The sequence below is a fragment of the Portunus trituberculatus genome, chromosome 42 (genome assembly GCF_017591435.1).
Source record: "Portunus trituberculatus isolate SZX2019 chromosome 42, ASM1759143v1, whole genome shotgun sequence".
In the NCBI taxonomy this organism is placed as follows: domain Eukaryota; kingdom Metazoa; phylum Arthropoda; class Malacostraca; order Decapoda; family Portunidae; genus Portunus; species Portunus trituberculatus.
Genome location: NC_059296.1, coordinates 22,358,092 through 22,382,634, shown reverse-complemented (window position 1 = coordinate 22,382,634; position 24,543 = coordinate 22,358,092). Strand labels below are relative to the sequence as shown.

The 24,543-nt window shown below is 38.1% G+C and overlaps 1 protein-coding gene across 19 annotated transcripts in view; it reads right to left on the bottom strand.

Moving 5' to 3' along the window:
* Window positions 1–24,543, bottom strand: part of LOC123517573 (calcium-dependent secretion activator-like) — a 1,686,808-nt gene that overhangs the window by 434,967 nt on the left and 1,227,298 nt on the right. For 18 of the 19 annotated variants that reach the window (XM_045277817.1, XM_045277814.1, XM_045277824.1 and 15 more), the window contains one exon: window positions 10,660–10,801. In XM_045277817.1, coding sequence (XP_045133752.1) covers window positions 10,660–10,801 — 142 coding nt within the window. The remainder of the gene's footprint in view (window positions 1–10,659; window positions 10,802–24,543) is intronic. The other variant, XM_045277830.1, reaches the window with a different exon arrangement.

Here is a 24,543-nt window from a genome sequence, read left to right as displayed (position 1 = left end):
TCTCTTTACCCTCTCATTATACTTGTCTAGAAATATATCATACTTTCCTTGAATTGTCTTTCCATGCATAATTTCTTTCCAATCAATACTACCAAAATAACTTTTTATTCCCCCAAATTTGATTTAGCATGGTTATATCTCTTGTGTTTGTGTTCCTCATTATACTCCAAAATTTGCCGATCCTCTAATTCAATTTCTAGGACCACATGATCACTTTTTCCTATTGAAGTATTATATTTGATGTCTGGACATGGCTCCAGTTTTTTTGTAAATACCAAATCCAGCATTGATGGATCATTTTCTACTCTATATCTTGTATAATCTTTCACCCATTGATCCAATGTGTTTACCATTGCCAGTTGTAGCACATCATCCCCCCAATGTCCAGCGCAACTGCTTTCATCCATTTCTTCCCAACTGACGTGTTTGCAGTTTTTGATCTCCCACGAGCAACAATCTTCTATCCTTCCTTAGCATGTTATCCAGGCAATTTAGTACTTTCTTTTGCAGGCCCTTTTTCCGATATATAATCTCTCACTTCCAAACTTCCTGATATAAACCCATCTATATTTGTATACATGATTCTTAATGCTTTCCTTCCCCTTCCCGAATACACCATTTCCTCAGTCTCATGTCTAGCACTCTCCAGTAAAACTTCTTCTTTTCCTTCTCTGTCCTTCCTTCATTTTTTTTCCTTAGCTTCACTCCTCAGTTCTCTCTCTTTTTCCTTTTCTACCTGGGTTCATCTTTCTTTATCCAGATATGCTTATATTCTGCCTTTTCAGCCAGCTTTCCAGTCCTAGTTAATATTTCTTCTATCTCTACTTGCAATCTCACTTTGACTTTTAGAGGTCTTTTGGTTTCCTCACTATATTTACCGAGTCTATATATTTCTTCTATTTCTTTATCAAGACTCTGTTCTTTATCTTGCACTACGGAGATAATTCTTCCTTTTCTTTGATCACCTGTTTAACTGTGTCCTTAGTTTTCTCCTTTATTTGTTGCTTAACTACTTCAGCGAAATTGACTTTTTCTTCTCGTTCCTTTTTCGAAATCTCCTTCCACTCATCTAGTTTCCTTTCGCTCATTTCTTTGCCTGTCTCCAAATTGGAGTCCAGCCTTTCCTGCAGCCATTGAAATGCAGCTTCATAATCTGTAAATTACACCTTTAGGGAGCTATTCTCCCTTTTTATTTTCTCTAGAGTATTTTTCATCTCATGGTTCATTTTAACAGTACTTTCTAAGTTTAAACATCTCTCTCTCAGTTCTAGATTCTCCGTAATCAGCTGGTCCTGTTTTTCGAACATGACTGCGACCATCTCCTTTAAGGCTTTAAGTTCCTTATCCATAATGATGATCCTTCTCATGGTAACTCTTTCTTCCTTAAAGCCCGAAAAACTCCCTCTCTCTACTCCATTCACCCAGCTGTCTCAATCCTAGGGGTGTTTCTACAATCTCACTTCTGGTTCCCCTCAGTCTCGTTCCCAGTCCTTTTTTTTTTTTCTTTTATGTAAGGGAGAGGGCCAGCCAAGGGCAAAACATATACTGTATATATTAAAAAAAAAAAGGCCCACTTGAGTACTGGCTCTCTAAAAAGTGGGAAAGAGTCAGCCAAAATTGGGGAGCAAATGCCTCGATACCTCCCTCTTAAAAGAAGACAAGTTGTAGGAAGTCGGAAATACAGATACAGGGAGGGAGTTCCAGAGTTTACCAGTGAAAAGGATGAATGATTGAGAGCACTGGTTAATTCTTGCATTAGAGAGTTGGACAGAATAGGGATGAGAGGAAGAAGAAAGCCTTGTGCAGCGAGACTGCAAGAGGAGGGGAGGCATGCAGTTAGCAAGATCAATAGAGCAGTTAGCATGAAAATAGCGATAAAAGATAGAAAGAGATGCAACATTTCGGCGGTGAGAAAGAGGTTGAAGACAGTTAGTCAGAGGAGGGGAGTTTACATCTCGAGTAGCACCAACCGCGCTGTCCATTGTGTCATTCTCCATACTCCTTTCAATCTCAAAATCTAAGCAAATTCAATAACTCTTTGGAGACAGGACCACTAAGCTAACCCCCTGCCCTCCTGTAACAACACCAGGTCTGCTGGGTTTCTCTCCAGAATTGGCAGCGTATCACACCGGAGCTCTGGTCTTGCGTCCACTCGCTTTGGCCGGCAGTATGTGTGTATTTACTTAGTTGTATTGTACAGGGTTTGAGCGGGGCTCATAGTGTCCTGTCTCCATATCTCCATTTATCTAGTTTTTCTTTAAAGTTATGCACACTATGTGCTGCGACAATTTCCTTATCCAATGCATTCCATTTTCCCACCGTTCTGTGTGGAAAACTGTATTTTCCAACATCCTTTACACTGCCTCATCCTGATCTTCTTTTCATGTCCTCTTGTCCTTCCATCTCCTTTTGCCAACAGCACCAGGTCTTCTTTGTCTATTTTTTCAATATCATTTACTATCTTATACATTGTTATTAGGTCTCCACATTCTCTCCTATCCTGTCAGGTTGGCAGTCCCATTTCCTTCAGTCGTTCTTCATATGTGAGGTCCTTTAATTCCGGCACCATATTTGTAGCAATCTTCTGTATCCTTTCCAGTTTTCTTATATCTTTTTTAGAGCTCGGAGACCATACCACTGCTGCATATTCCAGCCTGGGGCATATCATGCTTGTGATGATTTTTTTCATCATATCTTTATCCATGTAACAAAATGCCACTCTTATATTAGTCAACATCTTATATGATAGTCCAAATATCTTGTTTATGTGTTTATCAGGGCCCAGATTTTCTTGTATGATCACTCCAAAATCTTTTTCCTCATTTGTCTTCATTATTTGCTCTTGTCGCTTTAAATAGTTCCATACTGGTCTTCTCTTACTCTTTCCTAGTTCCATTATGTGACATTTCTTGGCATTAAACTCCAATTTCCACTTCTTGTTCCATTTATAAATCTTGTTTAAATCTTCCAGTTAACTTTTAGCAACTTTGCATCATCAGCGAATAAATTCATATAGCTGTTTATCCCAATGTGAATGTTGTTTACATAAACTTGAAACAAGATGGGGCTAACACTGACCCTTGTGGCACTCCGCTAGTTACTTTACTCCAAGATGAATATGTATCTCTGGTCACAGTTCTCATTTCCCTATCCTTCAAATAATCTCTAGTCCATTCGAGCAAGGTTCCACACAGTCCTCCTATGTTCTCTAGTTTCCAAAGAAGTCTTCCGTGAGGGACCTTATCAAATGCCTTTTTAATGTCCAGGTTTACTGTGTCTACCCATCCATCTCTGTTTTCAAGTCTTGCAATAACTCTGGAGTAGAAGCTTATTAAATTTGATACACATGACTGCTCTGTCCTGAATCCAAATTGTCTGTTTGATATGATTTGCTCCTCTTCTAGAAATTTAACCCACTTTTTTTTTATAATTATTTCACATAACTTCCTCACGACACTTGTAAGTGACACTGGTCTGTAGTTTAGTGGTTCAGTTGCCTTACCTCCTTTAAATATCAGTATTATATTGGCTCTCTTCCACTCTTGTGGAATTTTCCCTTCATTTATTGAACTTTTAATTATTTCCCAAATTGGCTCCAGTACTTGCTGTTTACATTCTTTTAACACCAGGCCTGATACACCATCTGGCCCCATTACTTTTCTGACTTCAACCTGTCCAGTAATCTTCTCCTTTTCTGAAACCAAACTGCCTTTCACTCAGAATGTTTTCACTTTCTAGATACTCACTCCACTTAGCTTTAATTACTTCTTCACATACCTTGCACAATATACTAGTCAACGATACTGGTCTATAATTTAGCGGTTCCATTCTACTACCATTCTTATATATAGGCACAATGTCAGCTCTTTTCCATTCTTTCGGGACTAATCCTGTTCGTATGGAGGTTTCCACAATATCAAATACGGGGTTCAACAATTGATCCTTACATTCATTTAGCAACCTCCCAGATATGCCATCAGGCCCCATTGATTTATTAATATCCAGATTGCTTATAATTTTCCTTACATCTTCCTTAGTAACCATGATGTCCTGCATTTGCTTTATTTACATAGGCCTTCCTCCCATAAAATGCTTCTCCTTTGTAAACACTTTGCAAAAGTTGTCGTTCAAAATTTCAGCTATATCTCCAGCATCTTCATATACTTCTTCCCGTTTTTACCTTTTTATTGCCTCCTTTTATTTAGTTTTCCATTTATGAATTTGTAAAACATTTTTGGGTCACTATCACAGTTTTCCACCACCCTCTGTTCATATTCCTTCTGTGCTGTTCTCCTTACTTCAACATATCTATTCCTTGCTGTTTTGTAGCCATCCCTTGATAATACATCACTGTTTTTCTTAAGTTTCTTACATGCCTTTTCTTTGTTCTTTTTTGCTTCTTCACAATTTCTATTAAACCACTGTTTATTATTTAAAGTCCTCTTTCTGTAATATGGCACAAACTTTTTCACAGCAGTTATACAAATCCATAAATTTATCATACTTCAATTGCATATCCCTTTCCTGGTATACCACGGACCAGTCAATTTCATTAAAGAACTCCCTTATATGGTTATAATTTGCCCTAATATAATTTAATTTTTCCTCCTTGCGTTCCACAATCTTATTCGTGCTTAATTCTGTATCCAGCTCAAAGCTTAGGACATCATGATCGCTTTTCCCCAAGGGACTTTCATGTTCAATTTCCTCTTTTAGAGAGATTACCCTGGTAAATACCAAATCCAACCTTGCTGCAACATCTTGTCCCCTGCACCTTGTTGGTGATCTCACCCACTGTGCCATCAAGTTATTTGTTGCTACCTTTAACAATTCTTCTGCCCACTCACCACCATTCACCACTTCGTAGTCTTCCCACACTATTTCTTTGCAATTAAAGTCTCCAACTATCATCACTCTATCCTTTCTGATGAGTTCTTGCTTCATTCTGTCTAGAGTATTTCGCATCACCATTTGGTACTGTTTATATTCCCAAGCACTGGTTCTGGGTGGTATGTATACTGTTATAATATTAATGTCCCTCTTGCCATCTGTTATAAGCATACTTATCACTTCCTCATTTCTCTTACTATAGTTCACCTCCTTCACTATCAGATCTTCCTTAGTAAGAACCATTATACCATCACCTCCTTTATTTTTTCTATCATTTCTCCATACTTTCTAGTGTTTTACAACAAACCAGTCTAACTTTATTTCGGGCCTTAGCTTTATTTCCACTACACACATTATGTCCGGTTCGTTATTTCTTAGGTAATCCATACATTCTAGCCTCTTAGACAGAAATCCATCTATGTTCGTGTAAGTCACTTTTATTCCATTCCTAGTCTCATTCTTCCATGTAATGCTTATTCTGTCTGTTTTATCTACCACTTCTTTAGCCTCCCATTTCTCATCCTCCAAAAAAACTTGGTCTTTTCCTCCTCTGTTCTTTTGTCATTCCTCTCCTTCACTTCAGTTACAAGCTCCTTAATTTTGATTTGCTCATCTTGTGACATATTTCTTCTTATGTAAATTGTTTTGGTTTCCTCAGAGTCCTTAAGTTTTCAAGCCCTCCTCAACAAGGCCTCCGCTGCCACCTGAGACTTTAATTTCAATTTTAATGGTCTATTCTTGCCTTCCTCAAAAGCTCCCAATCTCACACTTTCTTCTACCTCAGCATATAGGTCCTCTTCTCCCACAGAGATCTTGTTCAGTAAAGACTTAATCTTGTCATTTTCCTTATCCCTCCTGTCCTGCCAATTCCTGTTAGTTTCCTCCCGCAATCCTATTATGATCACACATTTTTCTTTTCAGCAATATCTCTCACCACATACTCATTTTCCTTTAGTGCCTTTACCATTTCCCTCTGCTTAACCCCTTTATTTTCCTCTTCCTGCTTTTTTACTATCTCCCTAAACGACCTATGTACCTCCTGATGTTCATGGTTCACTTCTTTCATCCTGGTATCAATTAGATTAAGGCATTCCTCATTCCTCAAGTCCCCTTCGGATACTTTTATCTCCATTTCCATGAGTTTAGCCTTCATCTCTTCACATTGTTTCCTTAGTTGTTTTTTTTTCTCCATCTCTACTTTTTCCTTCAATAGCTCTTTTTTTGAACGAATCATTCTTGGCTAGAACTCTATCCAGTTTTTCTTCTATTGACAAAATATTTTGGAACTTACTTTCCAGTGTGTGTGTGTGTATTTACCTAGTTGTATTGTACAGAGTTCGAGCAGGTCTCATAGTGTCCTGTCCACATGTCTCCATTTATCCAATTTTTCTTTAAAGTTATGCACATTATGTGCTGTAACAACTTCATCACTCAATGAATTCCCCTTTCCACTGTTCTATGTGGAAAACTGTATTTTCCAATATCCTTCACACACTGCCTCATCTTTACATGTCCTCTTGTCCTTCTAGTTTCTTCTGTCACCAACACCAGGTCTTCCTTGTCTATTTTTTCAATGCCATTTATTATTTTCTACATTGTTATTAGGTCTCCTCATTCTCTTCTATTTTGTAAGGTTGGTAGTCCCATTTCCTTCAGCCTTTCTTCATATGTTAGGTCCTTTAGTTCCAGCATCTTCTTTGTAGCTAGCTTCTGGATCTGTTCCAATCTTCTTATATTTTTTTAGAGGTCAATATCCACACCACTGCTGCATATTCCAGCTTGAGACGTATCAAGCTTGTGAAAAAATTTTTCATCGTATCTTTGTCCATGAATTGAAATGCCACTCTTATAATGGTCAACATTTTATATGCTAGTCCAAATATCTTACTTATGTGTTTTTCAGGGTCTAGATTTTCCTGTATAATCACTCCCAGATTTTTTTCTTCTTTAGTCTTCTTTATTTGTTCCTCTCCCATCAGATAGTTCCATACTGGTCTTCTCTTACTGTTTCCTATTTCCATTACTTGACATTTCTTGGCATTGAACTTTAATTTCCACTTCTTACTCCACTTGTAGATTTTGTTTATATCTTCCTGCAGCAGCAAACAGTCCCCTCGGGTTTTGGTTGCTCTTAGCAATTTTGTATCATCAGCAAACAAAGTAATATAATAGGATGTAATAGGAATGTTTGACTTTCCTACATGATTATAATGCTATATTGTTGCCAGACAACATGAAACTAATGACATGGATGGGGAGATTATTCTATTTTGTATGCTAAGAAAGAGCTGAAAGTTAATGGCATGTAATGTGTTAACATCTAAGACATTCTTTACATACTTTGATAAAGACAAATCTATTATGAGTTGATAAATCATAAAAACCCACAATAGCAAAGATCTGCACTACCAATGAATGTAGTTTCCTTATTGCATGCACAAATGGAAAATGCTTTTCCTTTCAGTAAGTCTCTGAACATCTAGGCTTTGATCTTAACTCTAGAAATCTAAGTCAAAACTAAGGACCTCCCTGTTCCTCTTATAATGTTTCAAGAACGATCATCAGAACTACCAATAACTGCAGATTATATCATTGTCAATGACAAAATTATGAGCTGTGATATTAATTATGTACTTCCAATAGATGTCCTGTAAAGATGGATCTATGGCTACCTAGAATTGAGTATATACCAATGCTAAAAAGTTACAGATACATCCTTATTGTATTATGGAATTATAAAAAATGTCAAATAACTTTTCTTACACTTCTCAACACTCAGAGGTAATGAACTAATAGTCAGCACTCAAAAATGATGCATATAAGAATCTGAGTTAGAATTCCACCCAAAGCCAGCCACTTTTCCACTATTGCGTTGCAAATTAAAAACAGCCACAGGTAGTGCCACGTGTAGGCTTCCTTAAATTTCTTGTGTTCTTATGTAAAACCTACATACTAAAATTCATCCTGTCTTCACCAATGAGCGCATTGAAAAATACTAGAGAACAGCATGAATTTCCAGACTTCACTTAAAAATCTGGTCTGCATTACAACTGATAATGATGACCAAACAAGCCTTCAGAACAGAAACCTGCCATTTGACTATCCCAGCTTCCAGTAACAAAGCCTACAAGTAATTGGTGCCCCAAAAATAAAGCAAAATAAACAAATAATAATAATCAATGAAAAATTCATGTATGATATTGAATAAATAATATTTGCAGTAGTCTTCCATTCTTTGAATGTCCCCAAAATATTGTATAATGAACTGAATTAAATACCTGGCAAAAAAGGTTGCAAATATGCCACTGATAAATTCCTCAATGGCATTAAACAAGCTCACAAACCAGATACTGGCTTTTTACTAAAGTCACGGAAACAATAATTTATAACATGTGACTAAGGAGGTATATAATTAGGTACAATAGCTAAAGACAACCCACTGATAGTACATTCCTGCACATCTCTGACCTTTTTTTTGGGGGGTAGGGTATGGGGGGGACAGGGATTGAGGAATATATATATATATATATATATATATATATATATATATATATATATATATATATATATATATATATATATATATATATATATATATATATATATATATATATATATATATATATATATATATATATATATATATATATATATGATAATGCAACCCATTGATAACATAATGGAATTATGACCCAAGCCACCAAAGAAAAAAAAACAACTGCTCAGTGTACTAAAGACCAACACATACATCACTAACTTTCATGAAATCCTAATCACAGTTACAAATATCAGTTGCTTTTCCAGCCAGCAGAATTTGCTGTACACCTTGACATGATAGGATGTAGTAATTGATAAATGACTAGCCAGCAGCTGTCATCTGCTTTTAGCAAGAGATTCAAACACATAGAAGTATTTGAAACACTTTGCCAAGCAATACTGTTTATACATATGTATTTGAGTCTAATATAAAAGTCATCATCAATTTAGATAGTAATGAAAAGTATGGTAGATTTGAATAACAACTTCTTAGCTCAATTAACATGCACATCATAAGTTATGTGCAACAAAATTATTTGTACTATAATCATATCTCTCTTTGTTTCTTTTCAGAATTCTGTATTTGAAGAAAGTTCTTTTGCTTGTTTAGGTTATTATAAGTTTGGTAATGCATCTTTGTTTTTATATGTAAATATCTATTTTCATACATGTCATATCATGACCTTTCACTTTAAAACTTTTTTTAAGGGATGGCAGCTCTAAGCACCTGGTCCTAAAAGAAGTAGAGTACATTAAATGAGTCTTGCCTTGACATTCTTACTCTTGTCAAATTATTGTTTTTGTACAAAATATCATGTACAGTTGCATCCTGAGGGTTAACTTTTTTTTGCTTTACTGTTTGAGTGCTGTAATATATATAGTCTATTACAATAAACACAACATTTAAGTTAGCTTTACAGTTCTGTGATTTTTTTTTTTTTTTCAAGTATCTTCATCTCTCCAATGTTATATAAAGCTTAAGGGTACTGTTTTGGACAATGGAAACAGGAGTCACTAATTAGTCTCCTATGCATTTTGCAAAGATGGAATGATATATATATATATATATATATATATATATATATATATATATATATATATATATATATATATATATATATATATATATATATATATATATATATATATATATATATATATATATATATATATATATATATATATATATATATATATATATATATATATATATATATATATATATATATATATATATATATATATATATATATATATGACATTTCTACAATCAAAACTGCAGAAAATATATATATATATATATATATATATATATATATATATATATATATATATATATATATATATATATATATATTTCTTTAAATTCTATAATACACTAAAACAAACAATGCTAAAAGAAATAGCTGATTACACTCACTCAGCAATTCAACACAAGGTTTACAAAGATTTGGATATGAATACTTCCACCATGGTAACACCTAGTTTTGTATTGCTGAAGTCTTTATTACTTGAGATCGCTGACACTACTTGCACGAATATGAACCAGGATTATAACTTTCATCTTCAATTAAATACTGAATGTTGCATTAAATTAATATATATTAATATGTACATAAATGTAGAAAATTTAAATGGAATATCGAGTCAGATTATAAACAAAAAAATAATTTAATGTAACAAATGACAGAAGGATAGTAAACTATAATGAAGATGGGATGATCTACTTTCAATACTGCTATCTCTAGGTTCAAATAGCAATCTGCACGGGGGCTGGCAGCTGAGTTTTTTTTTTTTTTCCAATTGCCCTTGGTCAGCCTTGCCCTCTTACATAAAAAAAAAAAAATAAATAAATAAAAGAAATCTATATTAGAAAGGTGTTTTATATCTAATTCAAACCTGGAAATCAGAGTATCCATGTTTATGATTTCATTCTGATTATATAAAAATAATAACAATAATAATATAAAAATCATAATACTACTGCCACAGTAGTATCCGTTTTTACCAGCTCACATACAAAAAAAAAAAAAAAGTAAGTTACCTTATTCTCATAAAATGCTAGTATACTTGCACACATGTTGTTTAAGAATGACTGTAAAAAAATGTATTAGTGCAAGCATAAAACACAAAATAACACAAACAATAAAATGAATTAATAAAATATCATATTTACTAAGCAAATAATTAATCTTGGACTGTGTGTTTTCTACCAACGGCCTCCATACTAACCCCTTATTCTCCCACCGTTCCTTCTCGAAGCCTTTGTGGATTGATTGGGCTATTGAAGACTCCATCAGATCAACGTATCGAACAACCATTGGAGCAAATGTTTCTCTGAGATGTTGATGAAACCGTCCATTTTTTAGGTTATCTGAGGAAAATAAACAAAATATTACTATCCCATATCATGGATTCCTCACTTTATTATAGATAATCAGAAAAAAAAAACCTATAAGCAGTTACTCAAATTATTTAAAACTGTAACAAATACAAATAACTGGAACATTACATTACTCTTTGATACTGAAGCACTGAGAGATTTCTCCAAAATCAGCTGAGAAGCAATAAACAGTAAAAGTTCATTAATTTAATGAGCAGGGGACCAGGAGTGTGCCAGATTATTGGGATGTAACCCTGAAAACACTATGCATAAGAAATAAAGTAGTAAATAATAAAATAATGAATGTTTTACCATGCAAATACTTCTCCATACATGTCAGCTGCATCTTTATCCATGATAATTTCTCAGCCCATATGCTATTTACATGTTTATTATTATCCATCCCAGTCTAGATCTTTCATCCCTCAGGACCAGGAATCAGAGGTGCATTCCAAATTGCACTCCAGAAGCCATCCATCCAGAAGCTTTTGCAAGGTTATGGAGCACTATAGCACTATAGCAGGGCTATGGTCACTCATGGCTCACACTTGGGAGGTTATATGTTTATCCACCATCAGGAAAGCACAATGTTGTAAACAAACCACTTACATGACTCTGCAGCCTCTGTTATCCTTTTCTCTTTCTCTTGCCTACATAAAACTTCATTTTATCTATGAATAATGTATACATGATCTAGTACAGGGTTGTCAACAAACACTTCTGCAATTAAAAAAACAGCCAATGTGCTTTGGGTGGCCTTTTTTTTATGCTCCAGCTAATCAGGTGTCCCAAGTGAAGAGGGGGTGGCAAGATTCCACAGGAGGACCTGGAGGGAGGGGCAGGAATGTCCCATGGTTAAATACAGTGGAGACTCAATACTCAAACTTTTCAATACTCGAATGCAAAATTTCTATTTAATACTCGAAAAAACACCTGATAGTCAAATGTCCACACCTGTGGTCGTAAACAAAGGCTCCCTGGTGTCCCCCTTCCCCCTCTGCCAGTTGTGACTTGTGCTGCCGCAGTCATCAGAATAACATTTTCCTGCATTCTATCTGTAGTTTTTCATTTATAAACTTAACACCAAAGGCTTATTAGTGATGAGAATATCTGGTAATCAAATGGCTGCAAATTTGGTTGTATACAAAACATTTTGTCATCTCCCTTTCTCGCAGCCACCACTATACCATTTTGATGCCGTATTACTGGTAATACCAGTATTACCGGTATTACTGGTATTACTGGTAATACCGGTATTACTGTAATACTGGTATACCAGATGCCGGTGCACATCCCTAGTCCTGTAGCAGTCTTGAGATAAACAACAATCTTCTGCATTCTGTCGGTAGGTTTTCATTTAGAAACTTCCAATGACACCAAAGAGGCATATTAGTGGTGAAAATAAGGAATCTGGCAAGAGTGCAAGTGTTAGTGAGCCACAGCACTCCATGTGGATTTACAGGAATCACACCAGGAGAAGTTACAAAATATGTTTTCATGGATGGTGACTCATCCTCCGGGCGACCTCCCTCCTTCTCCCCTCCTCTTCTGTTATCCATCACCAGTCTTCACTTATAGTATTTACAAATCAAAATTGTAAAAAGAATACAATGAAATTTTTGTCAAGTTCAGGTTTTGCTAAGACTGGAACAAATTACCTGATTTATAGGTATCAATAGTCAAACTTTTTAATACTCGAACAGCCATTTGAAACTACGTAATTAAGTTTGAGTATTGAGTCTTCCCTGTACTTTGTAATCATCCTACCACATATTCTAGATGAATACTGGAACTGTTACACCCTGGTAACTGCCAAGCAGCACATCAGCAGTTCTGAGATATTGGTATTCGTCAGCCATGCTCTACTGATTCCCCACAAAACCGACTCTGGAACTGGTTCCACCAGCTGGTGAGTAATAGTTTTAGAATTGCCAATGTGTATGGTAATTGCCAAGTAGCTCACTGACAGTTCCAAGATTATGGTATTCACCAGCTGTGCTCTTCTGATTCCCTGCAGAACCAGCTCCAGAACCAGTTTCAACAGTTCTGTCTGCCCAAGGAACTAGTTCTATGAACATTTGAGTTATGAGTTCCTGCCCATCACTATTGTATTGGTCTGAAGTGAGGGAGCATCGGTAGCAGTATCTACTTCCACCCCTCACTGCTAGGGATGCTTCTGCTGCCTAATTTGAATTTGCGCAGGGATCATATTAACTTCTTTTCACTCCACTCGAATATCGAATTACAAGTACAGGAATAGGGGATGTCAAAGCTGTTCATAGAGCAAAAATTTGTTAAGCGGATGTAATTTTCCCATAGGAAATAATTGAAATAGGGGGAATGTGTTCTGGGCTGGTCCCCAACATACCACATGGGTTAAAAAAAAATTATATATTTTTCTATTAGCTTTTTACAAACCTTGCCTCCAAGAAAGGATTGTTTTGTAATGCATAGAGTGAAATCTTACATGGAATACCAAAAAAATAAAGCAGAGATGAGATCGGCCACAGATGAAACGGAGACTCACCACGACTCGGCCGCTTCTTCTTCTTCTTCTTGTGACCCTTTTAGCCTGCATGTTGTCTTTCACCACGATATTAAATTTATGTTTCCACTCCCCTATTGCCTGCTATAATGGATATCATATCATTGTATTCATATACGCTCATGCCATGAGGATAACCTCAACTCTGTGGCACTGAGTGATAGTGAATTACTAATGAAATACCGCGGATTTCATTAGTAATTCACTATCACTCAGTGCCACAGAGTCAAGGTTATCCTCATGGCATGAGCGTACAATAAGCCCCCACATTTAGCGATCCTATTAGTCTACTGAAACCATCACTAAATTGGAATTTCGCCAAATCTGAATACTACTTTAAATAGGGAAAAATACCAATCAGTCTTTCATCCGCCCAAAGTCCCCATTTCGAGTCCCCATTTACAGCTGCAACATCGCCACCTTCACAAGAATCAGCATCCCCCGAACCACTAGTGGAGGCCATGGTGATAGCAAAACTCGCTAAACAGCGAGGATGGGAGCACAAAAAAATGAGTTCACACGCTGGATTAACACACACAATAGCTCAAGCGCTGAGCAGGAATGCCGGAGGCACTGTGGGACTGACGTCATGGCCAAACAGACACGATTGGCTCAGAGCGAGCGGGAGGCGGGACAGTGTAGCGCAGTGCATTCGCTAAATATGAGAGAAAATCGTTAAACTTGAGGGCTTGGCCTTTTTCCAGACAGTCGCTAAATAAGGGTTTCGCTAAGCTGGTTTTTGTTAAATTTGGGGGCTTACTGTATATGAATACAATGATGTGATATCCATTATAGCAGGCAATAGAAGAGTGGAAACATAAATTTAATATTGTGGTGAAAGACAACATGCAGGCTAAAAGGGTCACAAGAAGAAGAAGAAGTGATGAGTCGCCGTGAGTCTCCGCTTCGTCTGTGGCCGATCTCATCTCTGCTTTATTTTTTGGTATTCCATGTAAGATTTCACTTTATGCATTACAAAACAATCCTTTCTTGGGAGCAAGGTTTGTACAAAGCTAATAGAAATGTTGTTTTGTGAACATAAATGCATATACTGTATAAGACAGGAACAGAGGTGGTGTTCCCAGCAACCTCAGAGCAACCTGATAGCAACCTTGTCACCGTCCCTCCAAGCGTTCATGGATGCCATTTGGCGGCAGGAGGTTTTTTTTTTTTTTTTACATTACAAGGGCACTGGCCAAGGAAAACAAAGTGTTGGAAAAAAAATCCGCTGGTTGCCAGGCCCTGTTAAGAGGAAAGTAGGAGAAAGAGAAAAAACAAAAAAAATCTAAAAGGAGGGTTGCTCTGACATTGTTAAAGAATCTTGGATCCAGCTCCAGGAGTGCTAGAGACAGAGGCGGGGAGCCAGCCAATCACAGCGAAGCTGCTGTGTTCGGTCCCTCACCTGGCAAATTCAAACCCAAAAAATTCGCTAAAACAGATGTGGTTGTACGTTATGTGGACTTTTTGGTCTAACTTTATATAGTAAGTTAAACCGGAAATTCGTTAGACGAACGTTCGTTAAGTGGAGTATTACTGTATTTGGATTAACAGACTTTCCTCTATATATAAGTTTAAAGAAATACATAGAAGTCAGCCTTTTATGTATTATTGAAAGTTACCTTCAAATCACGAGGAGAATTTTGTAGAGTTGGCTTTGTCTTTTTTTTTTTAATGTTTATCCATGAAACATAAAGACATTCTTTAACTATGCACAGGTTCAGTGATAATATCCTATGATTGAATATGTATAATGAGTTTGCACAATCCCAGTGATTACTTACCTATCCTCATATTTATTTTCACCTCTTATAAGAAATATAAAGCGGAGACTCAATGCTCGAACGTCCAAATACTCAAACTTTTCAAAACTCGAACGAAAAAGTTTGATTTGATACTCAACAAAATAAATGGTAGTCGAACGTCCACACATGTGGTTGTAAACAAAGGTTTCCTAGCGTCCCCCTTCCCCCTTCGCCAGTTGTGATTTGTGTTGCCACAATCATCAGAATAATATTCTCCTTCATTCTATATGTAGTTTTTCATTTATAAGCTTACATCACTATGTTATTTTATAAGCTAAAACATGATTTACGCAGTTGTGTATGAATATGACTTGGCGGGAGTGATGAACGGAGATCGGGGTGGAGAGAGGGGGTGGAAAATGAGCCATAACTATCACATTTTTGCGTATTTCTCCGTAATATTTTGACACAAGCTTCCCAAGGCGTGTACATAGACATTAAATTTTTTTCATTTTTTAAAATTTTTTTCCAAAATATTAGTCGGACGGTCGCCTTAACCCCATCGCGCCGGATGTCAAAAAAGCCCGCCTGTATGATATATGGGTGGTAGTGCCACGCGCCCGAGCGCGGGAAACTCGTGCAAGCTTGTCACACTTGTCGTCTTTGTGTATTATGCTGCTATTTTTTAGTCACTATATCGCCTTCGAAGAGGAAAGTGGGAGAAAAGAGAGAGAGAGAGAGAGAGAGAGAGAGAGAGAGAGAGAGAGAGAGAGAGAGAGAGAGAGAGAGAGAGAGAGAGAGAGTGTGACATTTGCTAATATTTTAGACACAAACGGGACGCATGTAGCTTATCTTTTGAGAGGAAGAGAAAGAGGGAAGGGAGAGAGAGAGAGAGAGAGAGAGAGAGAGAGAGAGAGAGAGAGAGAGAGAGAGAGAGAGAGAGAGAGAGAGAGAGAGAGAGAGAGAGAGATTAGAAAATTTGTTTTGTATGTGTGTGTGTGTGTGTGTATTTACCTAGTTGTAGTTTTACAGGGCCTGGGCTTTATGCTCATGTGGTCCCATCTCCATATCTACACTTATCCAATTTTTCTTTAAAACTATGTACACTCTTTGCTGATACCACTTCCTCACTCAAACTGTTCCAAGTCTCAACACATCTTTATGGAAACTAAATTTTTAACATCTCTCAGACATCGTCCTTCCTTAGTTTCTTACTATGCGATCTTGTGCTTCTAAAGTCATATTCTTCTCTCAGGATCAGTTTCTCATTATCCACTTCATCCATTCCGTTAATCAATTTATAAACTTGTATCAGATCCCCTCTCTCTCTTCTCTGCTCCAAGGTTGGTAGATCCATTGCCTTTAGTCTCTCCTCATATGCCATCCCTTTAAATTCTGGAACCATTCTTGTAGCCATTTTTTGTAGTCTCTCTAATTTTCTTATGTGTTTCTTTTTATGGGGAGTCCACACAACTCTTGCATATTCCAATCTAGGTCTTATTTTAGTACTTATCAATTTCTTCATCATTTCCTTGTCCATATAGTGAAATGCTACTCCAATATTCCTTAGCAAATTATACGTGTGTGTGTGTGTGTGTGTATTTACCTAATTGTAACATACGGGAAAAGAGCTATGCTCGTACTGTCCCGTCTCCATATCTACTAATGTCCAACTTTTTCTTAAAATCATGAATATTCCTTGCGTTGACCACTTCCACGTCTAAACTATTCCATGCTTCCACCCTTCTATGAGGGAAGCTAGAGTATTGGAGGGTCTGTGCGCCAGTCGGGTCTGTGCGCTAAGCCCCACGTTAAATCTCATAACACACAAACAGAGTGTTTAAATGGCGGGCCGTAGTTCAAATTTTCCCGCCAGTACCGTTCCAGTGTTGTGTTCGCGCCAGGGAGAGAGAGGCAGTGCGTCTTCCGCTATACTGAGGTAAGTTGTCTTCCGCTAACTGTTTCGTTAACACACATGAATATCAGTGTTAGTCACTGCTACCTATTTTGATACAAAACTGACATAACTTGTCAATCAATTCTTTGTTATAATACATGACTGTCAAATGGTTGAGGATAAACATGCCTGAGTGTCAGCAAATAGGAGAGGCGTGGTAGCGCGCAAACCCGCCACAAACGCTCATGGCGGGTCGCGCCCACCAGGCAAAAGCAACACTAGGCTAGAGTGCTTGTTTTGTTTTTGTTTTCTCTTTTTAGGCTATCTGCATTTTCAGTTTTTTTTTTTTTTTTGGAAAAAATGAAAACAAAAAAATTATTCCATTATGCATGTTAATTTGTATTTTTGCTCTGATCCTTTTCTACAGCCCTTGCTGAAATGGCATCAACACAGCGGTACAAACAAGAACAAGTGGAGAAAGCTGTGGAGCTGGTAAGATCTAAACAGATGTCCCTGAATGCCGCCTCCAAAACTTTTGGTATCCCTTACGCCACCCTTGGGGATAAGGTCAGGGGAAGAAGACCTATGCAGCCTGCTCCCAAAACAGTTCTGTCAATGGAAGAGGAGAAGAAGCTAGTAGATTGGCTGATTGAAGTGTCTAAACGAGGTTTTGGACGGACCAAAGACGACCTCAAAGACATGGTGAAAACCATTCTCGATGATAGGAAGAGAGGACTGTCTTCAAAACAACCGCCCTGGAAAGGATTGGATGCGAGCCTTTTTCAAGAGGCATCCAGAGATACGGAAAGAATTGGACAACCACTTGGCCGTGAGAGAGCAATTGTGACAAAGGATGCTCTAGGTGAATGGTTTCAGCAAATGAAACATTACCTGGACACCATCGATCCCACTTTGTTGACCTCTCCTGACCGGATCTTTAATGCTGATGAAAGTGGTTTTAATATATGTCCAAAGACAAAGAAAATCATCAGCATGACAGGAGCAAAACACGTCTACTCTGTCACAAGTGGCAAACGGCAGCAAGTGACAATGTTGGCCTGCTCCTCTGCCATGGGGCAGTACCTTCCACCGCTGCTGATCTTTCCCTACACCAGAGATCCTCGCTTCAATGCGTTGGAAGGTTTTGAAGAGGCTTTTTTTCAAAAAACTCCAAATGGTTGGATCACTGAGGTGGTCTTTCTTAGCTTTCTGAGGGACATTTTCATTCCCAAATTGGGAGAAAAGCGACCAGTGGTGCTGTTTGTGGACGGCCATTCCAGCCATCATTCCCTGGCAATCTGCACGCTGTGTAACGAGAATGGTGTCATCCTTTACTGCCTGAAGGCGCATGCCAGTCACCTTATCCAGCCACTGGATCAAGCTTTCTTTGGGGCAATCAAACTAGCATGGGTGAAGCCGTCAGAAAGTTTCAGTACCAAACTGAGAGAGTGTCACCATGTGCACGTTTGCCCGCACACTAAAGAAAGCTTGGGACACTACAGCACGACCAGAGCTTGCTTACAAGGGATTTGTTAAGTCTGGGATCTATCCTTTTAACCCTGAGGTTGTACTCAACTCAGACAAGCTGAAGCCAAGCTGCAGTTTCTCCAGCGCTGCTCCAGTCACTCTCCCTACCTCAGCATCTTTTGGCATCACTGCTCTTCCGCATGTACCCCAACAATCTCAACCTCTGTTCCTTCTGCTTCACCAGCAGCCAAATCCAAGTTCCCTGGGCCAGAACAAAGAACTCCCACTCTCTCAGCATTCTCCAACATTTTGAGCTGATGAAGCTGAGCCTGTCATTAGGGAAGGAACAACTCTAAAATTCATGAAGCGGTGAGGAGCGATCGACATGGATGACCCACCCTATGAAGACTGGAAGGTGTTGTTGGAGAAAACCTTACAGCCTGCCTCACAGTCCCTGCCTTCCACATCCCAGCCTGCCTCACAACCCCTGCCTTCCACATACCAGGCTGCCTCACAAACCCTGCCTTCCACATCCCAGCCTGCCTCACAACCCCTGCTTTACACATCCCAGGCTGCCTCACAAACCCTGCCTTCCACATCCCAGCCTGCCTCACAACCCCTGCTTTACACATCCCAGGCTGCCTCACAACCCCTGCCTTCCACATCCCAGCCTGCCTCACAACCCCTGCCTCACAACCCTTGCCTTCCACATCCCAGCCTGCTCCACAACCCCTGCCTTACACATCCCAGCCTGCTCCACAACCTCTGCCTTCTACAAAGAAAAATTCCAAAACGATTGATGATTACCTCACGCTGCCCTCATTCCCGAAGAAAAAAGGATTAAAAAAGACCATCGCAGTATTGCCATGCTCAATAAGCGGTGTTGAGTACCGGCAAATGATTGAAGAGAAACAGAGAAAGAAACGAGAGGAGGAGAGGGAGAAAATGGAAAGAAAAAGAAAGAGAGAGAGAAAAAATTATAGAACAAGAAGCTGAAGCAAAGAGAAAGAGAATGGAGGAAAAGAAAAGGCAGAAGGAAAACAACAGGAAAGAAAAGAAAAGAGAAAAGGAAAGAAAAACGATTCAGGACACTTCAGTATGTTTCCCAAAAGCAGAAAGACAAGGAAACAGAAACTTCAGAGAGTGCGGATGAGCCAGTCTTGGACGATGACTCGGATGATGTAATTGATGATATGAACGAGCTCTGTGGAAAATGTCAATGTGAAACAAAAGGAAAGTTAAGGATAAAATGTGTATTGTGTGACAGCTGGTGGCATGCAGAATGTCTGAGTGAGATGAATTTGAGTGAAAAGTCTCAGGAGGACATTGATACAATGGATACTGAGTTTTTTGTAATAAATGTAATTAGGCTATTTTGATACTGTTGAATGATTTTTTCACGGAGTATTCTTAAGATTTTCGTTTCGATTTCTGAAAGGCATTTATTTGTTATTTTGACACTGTTAAATGAAACATTTCACGGAATATTCTTAAGATTTTCGTTTTAACTCTGAGACATTTATTTGTTATTTTGATACTGGTAAATGAAACTTTTCCCGGAGTATTGTTAAGATTTTGTTTTGAACTCTGTGGGACATTTATTTGTTTATGATATTCATAACTAAAGCACAGTTTTATGTTTGTCAATACACTATTTTAAAAATAAAAAAGTTAGTTTGCAATCTTTCATTTATTTTTCCAAAGCTTTTACTCCTTGAGAGGCAAGAGGATTTATCAACTACCTATTGAGAGTGATTTTGATAGCTTGTAGATTAAAACAAAGAACTTAAGGCACCTAGCGCGATGACCCGACATGCCATAGCGCACTGACCCCCCCCCTGGCGCAACCCCCTCCTCAACCTAGCGCGTAGACCCGGTTGGGTGGCGCACAGACCCTACCTAACTTTCCCTTACTTACAGTGCACAATCGGGGAAACTGCAGCGATTGAGGGTAGCGCGTTACCCGCCATCATGAGCAGACAAAATTTTACACTCCTTGTTAAAATTTCGTTTTTGTATTCAAGTTTGGTGATTTTGTAGCAATTTTTTTTCTGCTTAGGGTAGCGCAAACTGCCTCCTCTACTCTATATTTTTTCACATCTCTCCTATAAGTGGCCATTTTTAGTTTTTTCCCATGCCCTCTCGACATTCTTTCATTCCACATACACAGATCTTCCCTATCCATTTTTTCCATGCCAATCATCACTCTGTATATTGCTATCAGGTCTCCCCTTTCTCTTCTGTTTTCCATGGTCGGAAGTTGCATTCTGTTCAGTCTGTCTTCATAAGTCAAATCTCTTAAGTCAGGCACCATTTTTGTTGCAGCCCTCTGTACTTTCTCTAGTTTCCTTATGTGTTTCTTTAAGTTCGGAGCCCACTGTATTGTTGCATATTCAAGCCTTGGTCTTATCATTGCAGTAATTATTTTCTTCATAATTTCTTCATCTAAATATACGAACGCCACTCTTATGTTCCTCAATAAGTTCAATACTTCTCCAATTATTTTGTTTATATGTCTCTCTGGCGATAGGTCATTGGTAATTGTCACCCCAAGGTCTTTTCTTCATGACTGGTTTTATGTCTTCATTTCCTATCTTGTACATACTCCTGATTCTTCTTTCACTCTTGCCAAACTCTAATTTCTTGCATTTTGTCGTGTTGAACTCCATTTGCCATGTACAGCTCCATTTCCATATTCTGTCCAAGTCTTCCTGGAGTAGTTCGCAATCTTTGTCACATCTCACTTTTCTTAACAATTTTGCATCGTCTGCAAATAGGCTCACATAACTGGACACCCCATCCACCATGTCATTTATGTAGACCGCGAACATTACTGGTGCCAACACTGATCCCTGTGGAACTCCACTCTCCACCAAGCCCCATTCTGATGGTCTGTCCTTAATTATTGTTCTCATTTCTCTTCCTACCAAAAGTCTTCCATCCATTTTAGTAAACTGCCATGCACTCCTCCTACCATTTCAAGTTTCCAGATCAGTCTCCGGTGTGGTACCTTATCAAAGGCCTTTTTTAAATCCAGATATATTCCATCAGCCCAACCATCTCTTCCTGTATTACATCTATCACCCTCGAATAGTAACATATCAGGTTTGTCGTGCATGAACGCCCTTTTCTAAAACCAAATTGACACTCACAAAGTATGTCATTTTCTCCAAGAAGTCTGTCCATCTATTCTTCACCACCCTCTCACACATCTTAGCTACCACACTTGTAAGTGACACTGGTCTATAGTTCAATGGGTCTCTCTTGTTACCTGATTTATAAATTGGGACAATGTTAGCTCTTTTCCAGTCTTGGGGCACTACACCTTCCCTTAATGAGGCATCAATTACTTCACAAACTTTTTCTGCCAGTTGCTCCTGCATTCTCTTAAAATCCATCCTGATACCCCATCAGGTCCCACAGCTTTCTCACTTCTAAACTCCCCATCATATTCTTGATCTCCTCCACAGTTACTTGAAAATCCTTAATAATCCCTTTCTGTTCCATTACCAGTGGTTTGTCAAAAGCAGTCTCCTTTGTGAATACCTTTCGAAAGCATCCATTCATAGCCTCTGCCATTTCCTGGGATCCTCACTGCATACTCCATTTACTTCTAAACTTTCAATACTTTCTCTATTTTTGATATTGTTGTTCACATGTCTGTAAAAAAGCCTTGGTTGGTCTTTACATTTATCAATTATATCCTTTTCTTGTTTCTTTCTTTCTTCTCTTCTAATCAACACATATTCATTTCTTGCTCTTTTGTAACTTTCCCACTGCTTAATCCGTCTTTTCCTTCTCCACCTCTTCCATGCATCCTCTTTTCTTGTTCTAGCCTTTTCACATCTATCGTTAAACCAGTCCTGCTTTCCAACTTCTCTATGTTGTCTTATTGGTACAAATTTTTCTCACCTTCTTTGTATATTTTTATAAATTCCTTCCACTTTTCATTTGCTCCTTAGCACTCTTGAATTTCATCCAATTTGTCTCTTGAAAGAATTTCTTTAGGTTTCCAAAATCTGTCTTGGCATAATTCCATCTTCCCACTTTATATTCTTCATTTCTTCTAGATTTCTCTTCATCTATCACCTTGAACTCCAAAACTGCATGATCACTCTTTGCTAAAGGGCACTCCACCCTCATCTCCTCAATGACCATTGGCTCTGTACTAAAGACCAAGTCCAGTCTTGACGATGCTCCCTCTCCTCCAAACCTAGTATCTTCTTTGACCCACTGAGTTAACACATTTTCCATTGCCAGTGTCAATAGTGTATTTCCCCATGTTGTCTCTGATCCTTCCATTGACCAGTCCTCCCAACACACCTCTTTACAATTAAAATCTCCCATCATTATAGTTCGTTCACAGCCACCCAACATTTCTTCCAGACATGTTCCTGTATCACTTATCATTTCTTCATATTCCTGTACTGACCATGCATTTGTCTTAGGTGGTACGTACACCACTATGTAGTGCCTCTTTTTCCTTCATTAGTTTCTGCTCTGATCTTTAGCACTTCTGCCTTTCCCATACCTTCTTTCACTTGATCCACCTTTATATCTTTTTAACCAGCAACATCACTCCTCCTCCCATCTTACCTACTCTATTTCTTTTCCAAACATTATATTTCCTTCTCCAACCATCATCAGGTCTTCTCCTCTCTCAGTTTTGTTTCAGTAAGACCCACAATATCTGGGTTCTTGTCCCTCAAGTAATCGTTGAGTTCTAAAATCCCCGATATCACTCCATTTATGTTGGAATACATTACATTCCGCTCATACGTAAGTTTCTTTAGTCCTTTCTTGCTGTACTTTTCTGGGTTATGAACCACTTTTGTGTGTGTGTGTGTGTGTGTATTCACCTAGTTGTATTCACCTAGTTGCAATTCTACAGGGCCTGGGTATCATACTCGTGTAGCCCCGTCTCCATATCTACACACATCCAACTTTCCTTTAAAACTATGCACACTCCTCGCTGACACCACCTCCTCACTCAAACCATTCCACACCTCCACACATCTTTGTGGGAAACTATATTTCTTCACATCCTTCAAGCATATTCCCTTGGCTATCTTTTTACTATGCAATCTCGTAGTTCTATTTAAGTTTTCCTCTCTCAACATCATTTGCTCATTATCCACTTCATCCAGTCTGTTCAACAGTTTATAAACCTGTATTAAATCTCCTCTTTCTCTTCTTTGTTCCAAGGTAAGCAAATTCATTTCTTTTAATCTCTCCTCATAGGTCATTTCTGCCAATTCCAGAACCATTTTTGTTGCCATTCTCTGCAATCTCTCCAACTTCCTTATATGCTTCTTTTTATAAGGGGACCAAACCACTCCAGCATATTCCAATCTTGGTCTAATTACCGTACTAATTAATTTCTTCATCATATCTTTATCCATATAATGGAAGGCTAATCCAATATTTCTTATCAAATTATACATTTCTCCAAACATCTTATCAATATGAGCCTCAAACTGCCCATGGTCTTGTATTATCACTCCCAAATCCTTTTCCTTTTCCACCTTTTTCAACACTACTTCTTCACCCATCTTATATGACCCTCTTGGCCGTCTTCCACTCTTCCCCATCTCCATCACATGACTTTTGCTCAGATTAAATTCCATTTCCCACCTCTTGCTCCACTCCCAAATCTTATCCAGATCTGCCTGTAAAATTTCACAATCTTCTTCACTCTTCACACACCTACACAACTTCGCATCATCTGCAAACAAATTAATATAACTGTTTACTCCCTCTGGCATGTCATTAATATATACAAGGAAAAGTATTGGTGCCAGCACTGAGCCTTGTGGGACTCCACTCTCCACCACCAACCAGTCCGACTTTGCATCCCTTATTACTGTTCTCATCTCCCTCCATCTCAAGTAGTTTTCCATCCACTTTAACACTTTTCCTTTCAGTCCTCCATAAATCTCTAATTTCCATAGCAGTCTCATGTGAGGTACCTTGTCAAAAGCTTTCTTTAAATCCAAATATACACAGTCCATCCATCCTCTCTCTCTTGTATTTTGTCAACCACTCTTGAATAAAAGCTCAGTAGATTTGTTACACATGACCT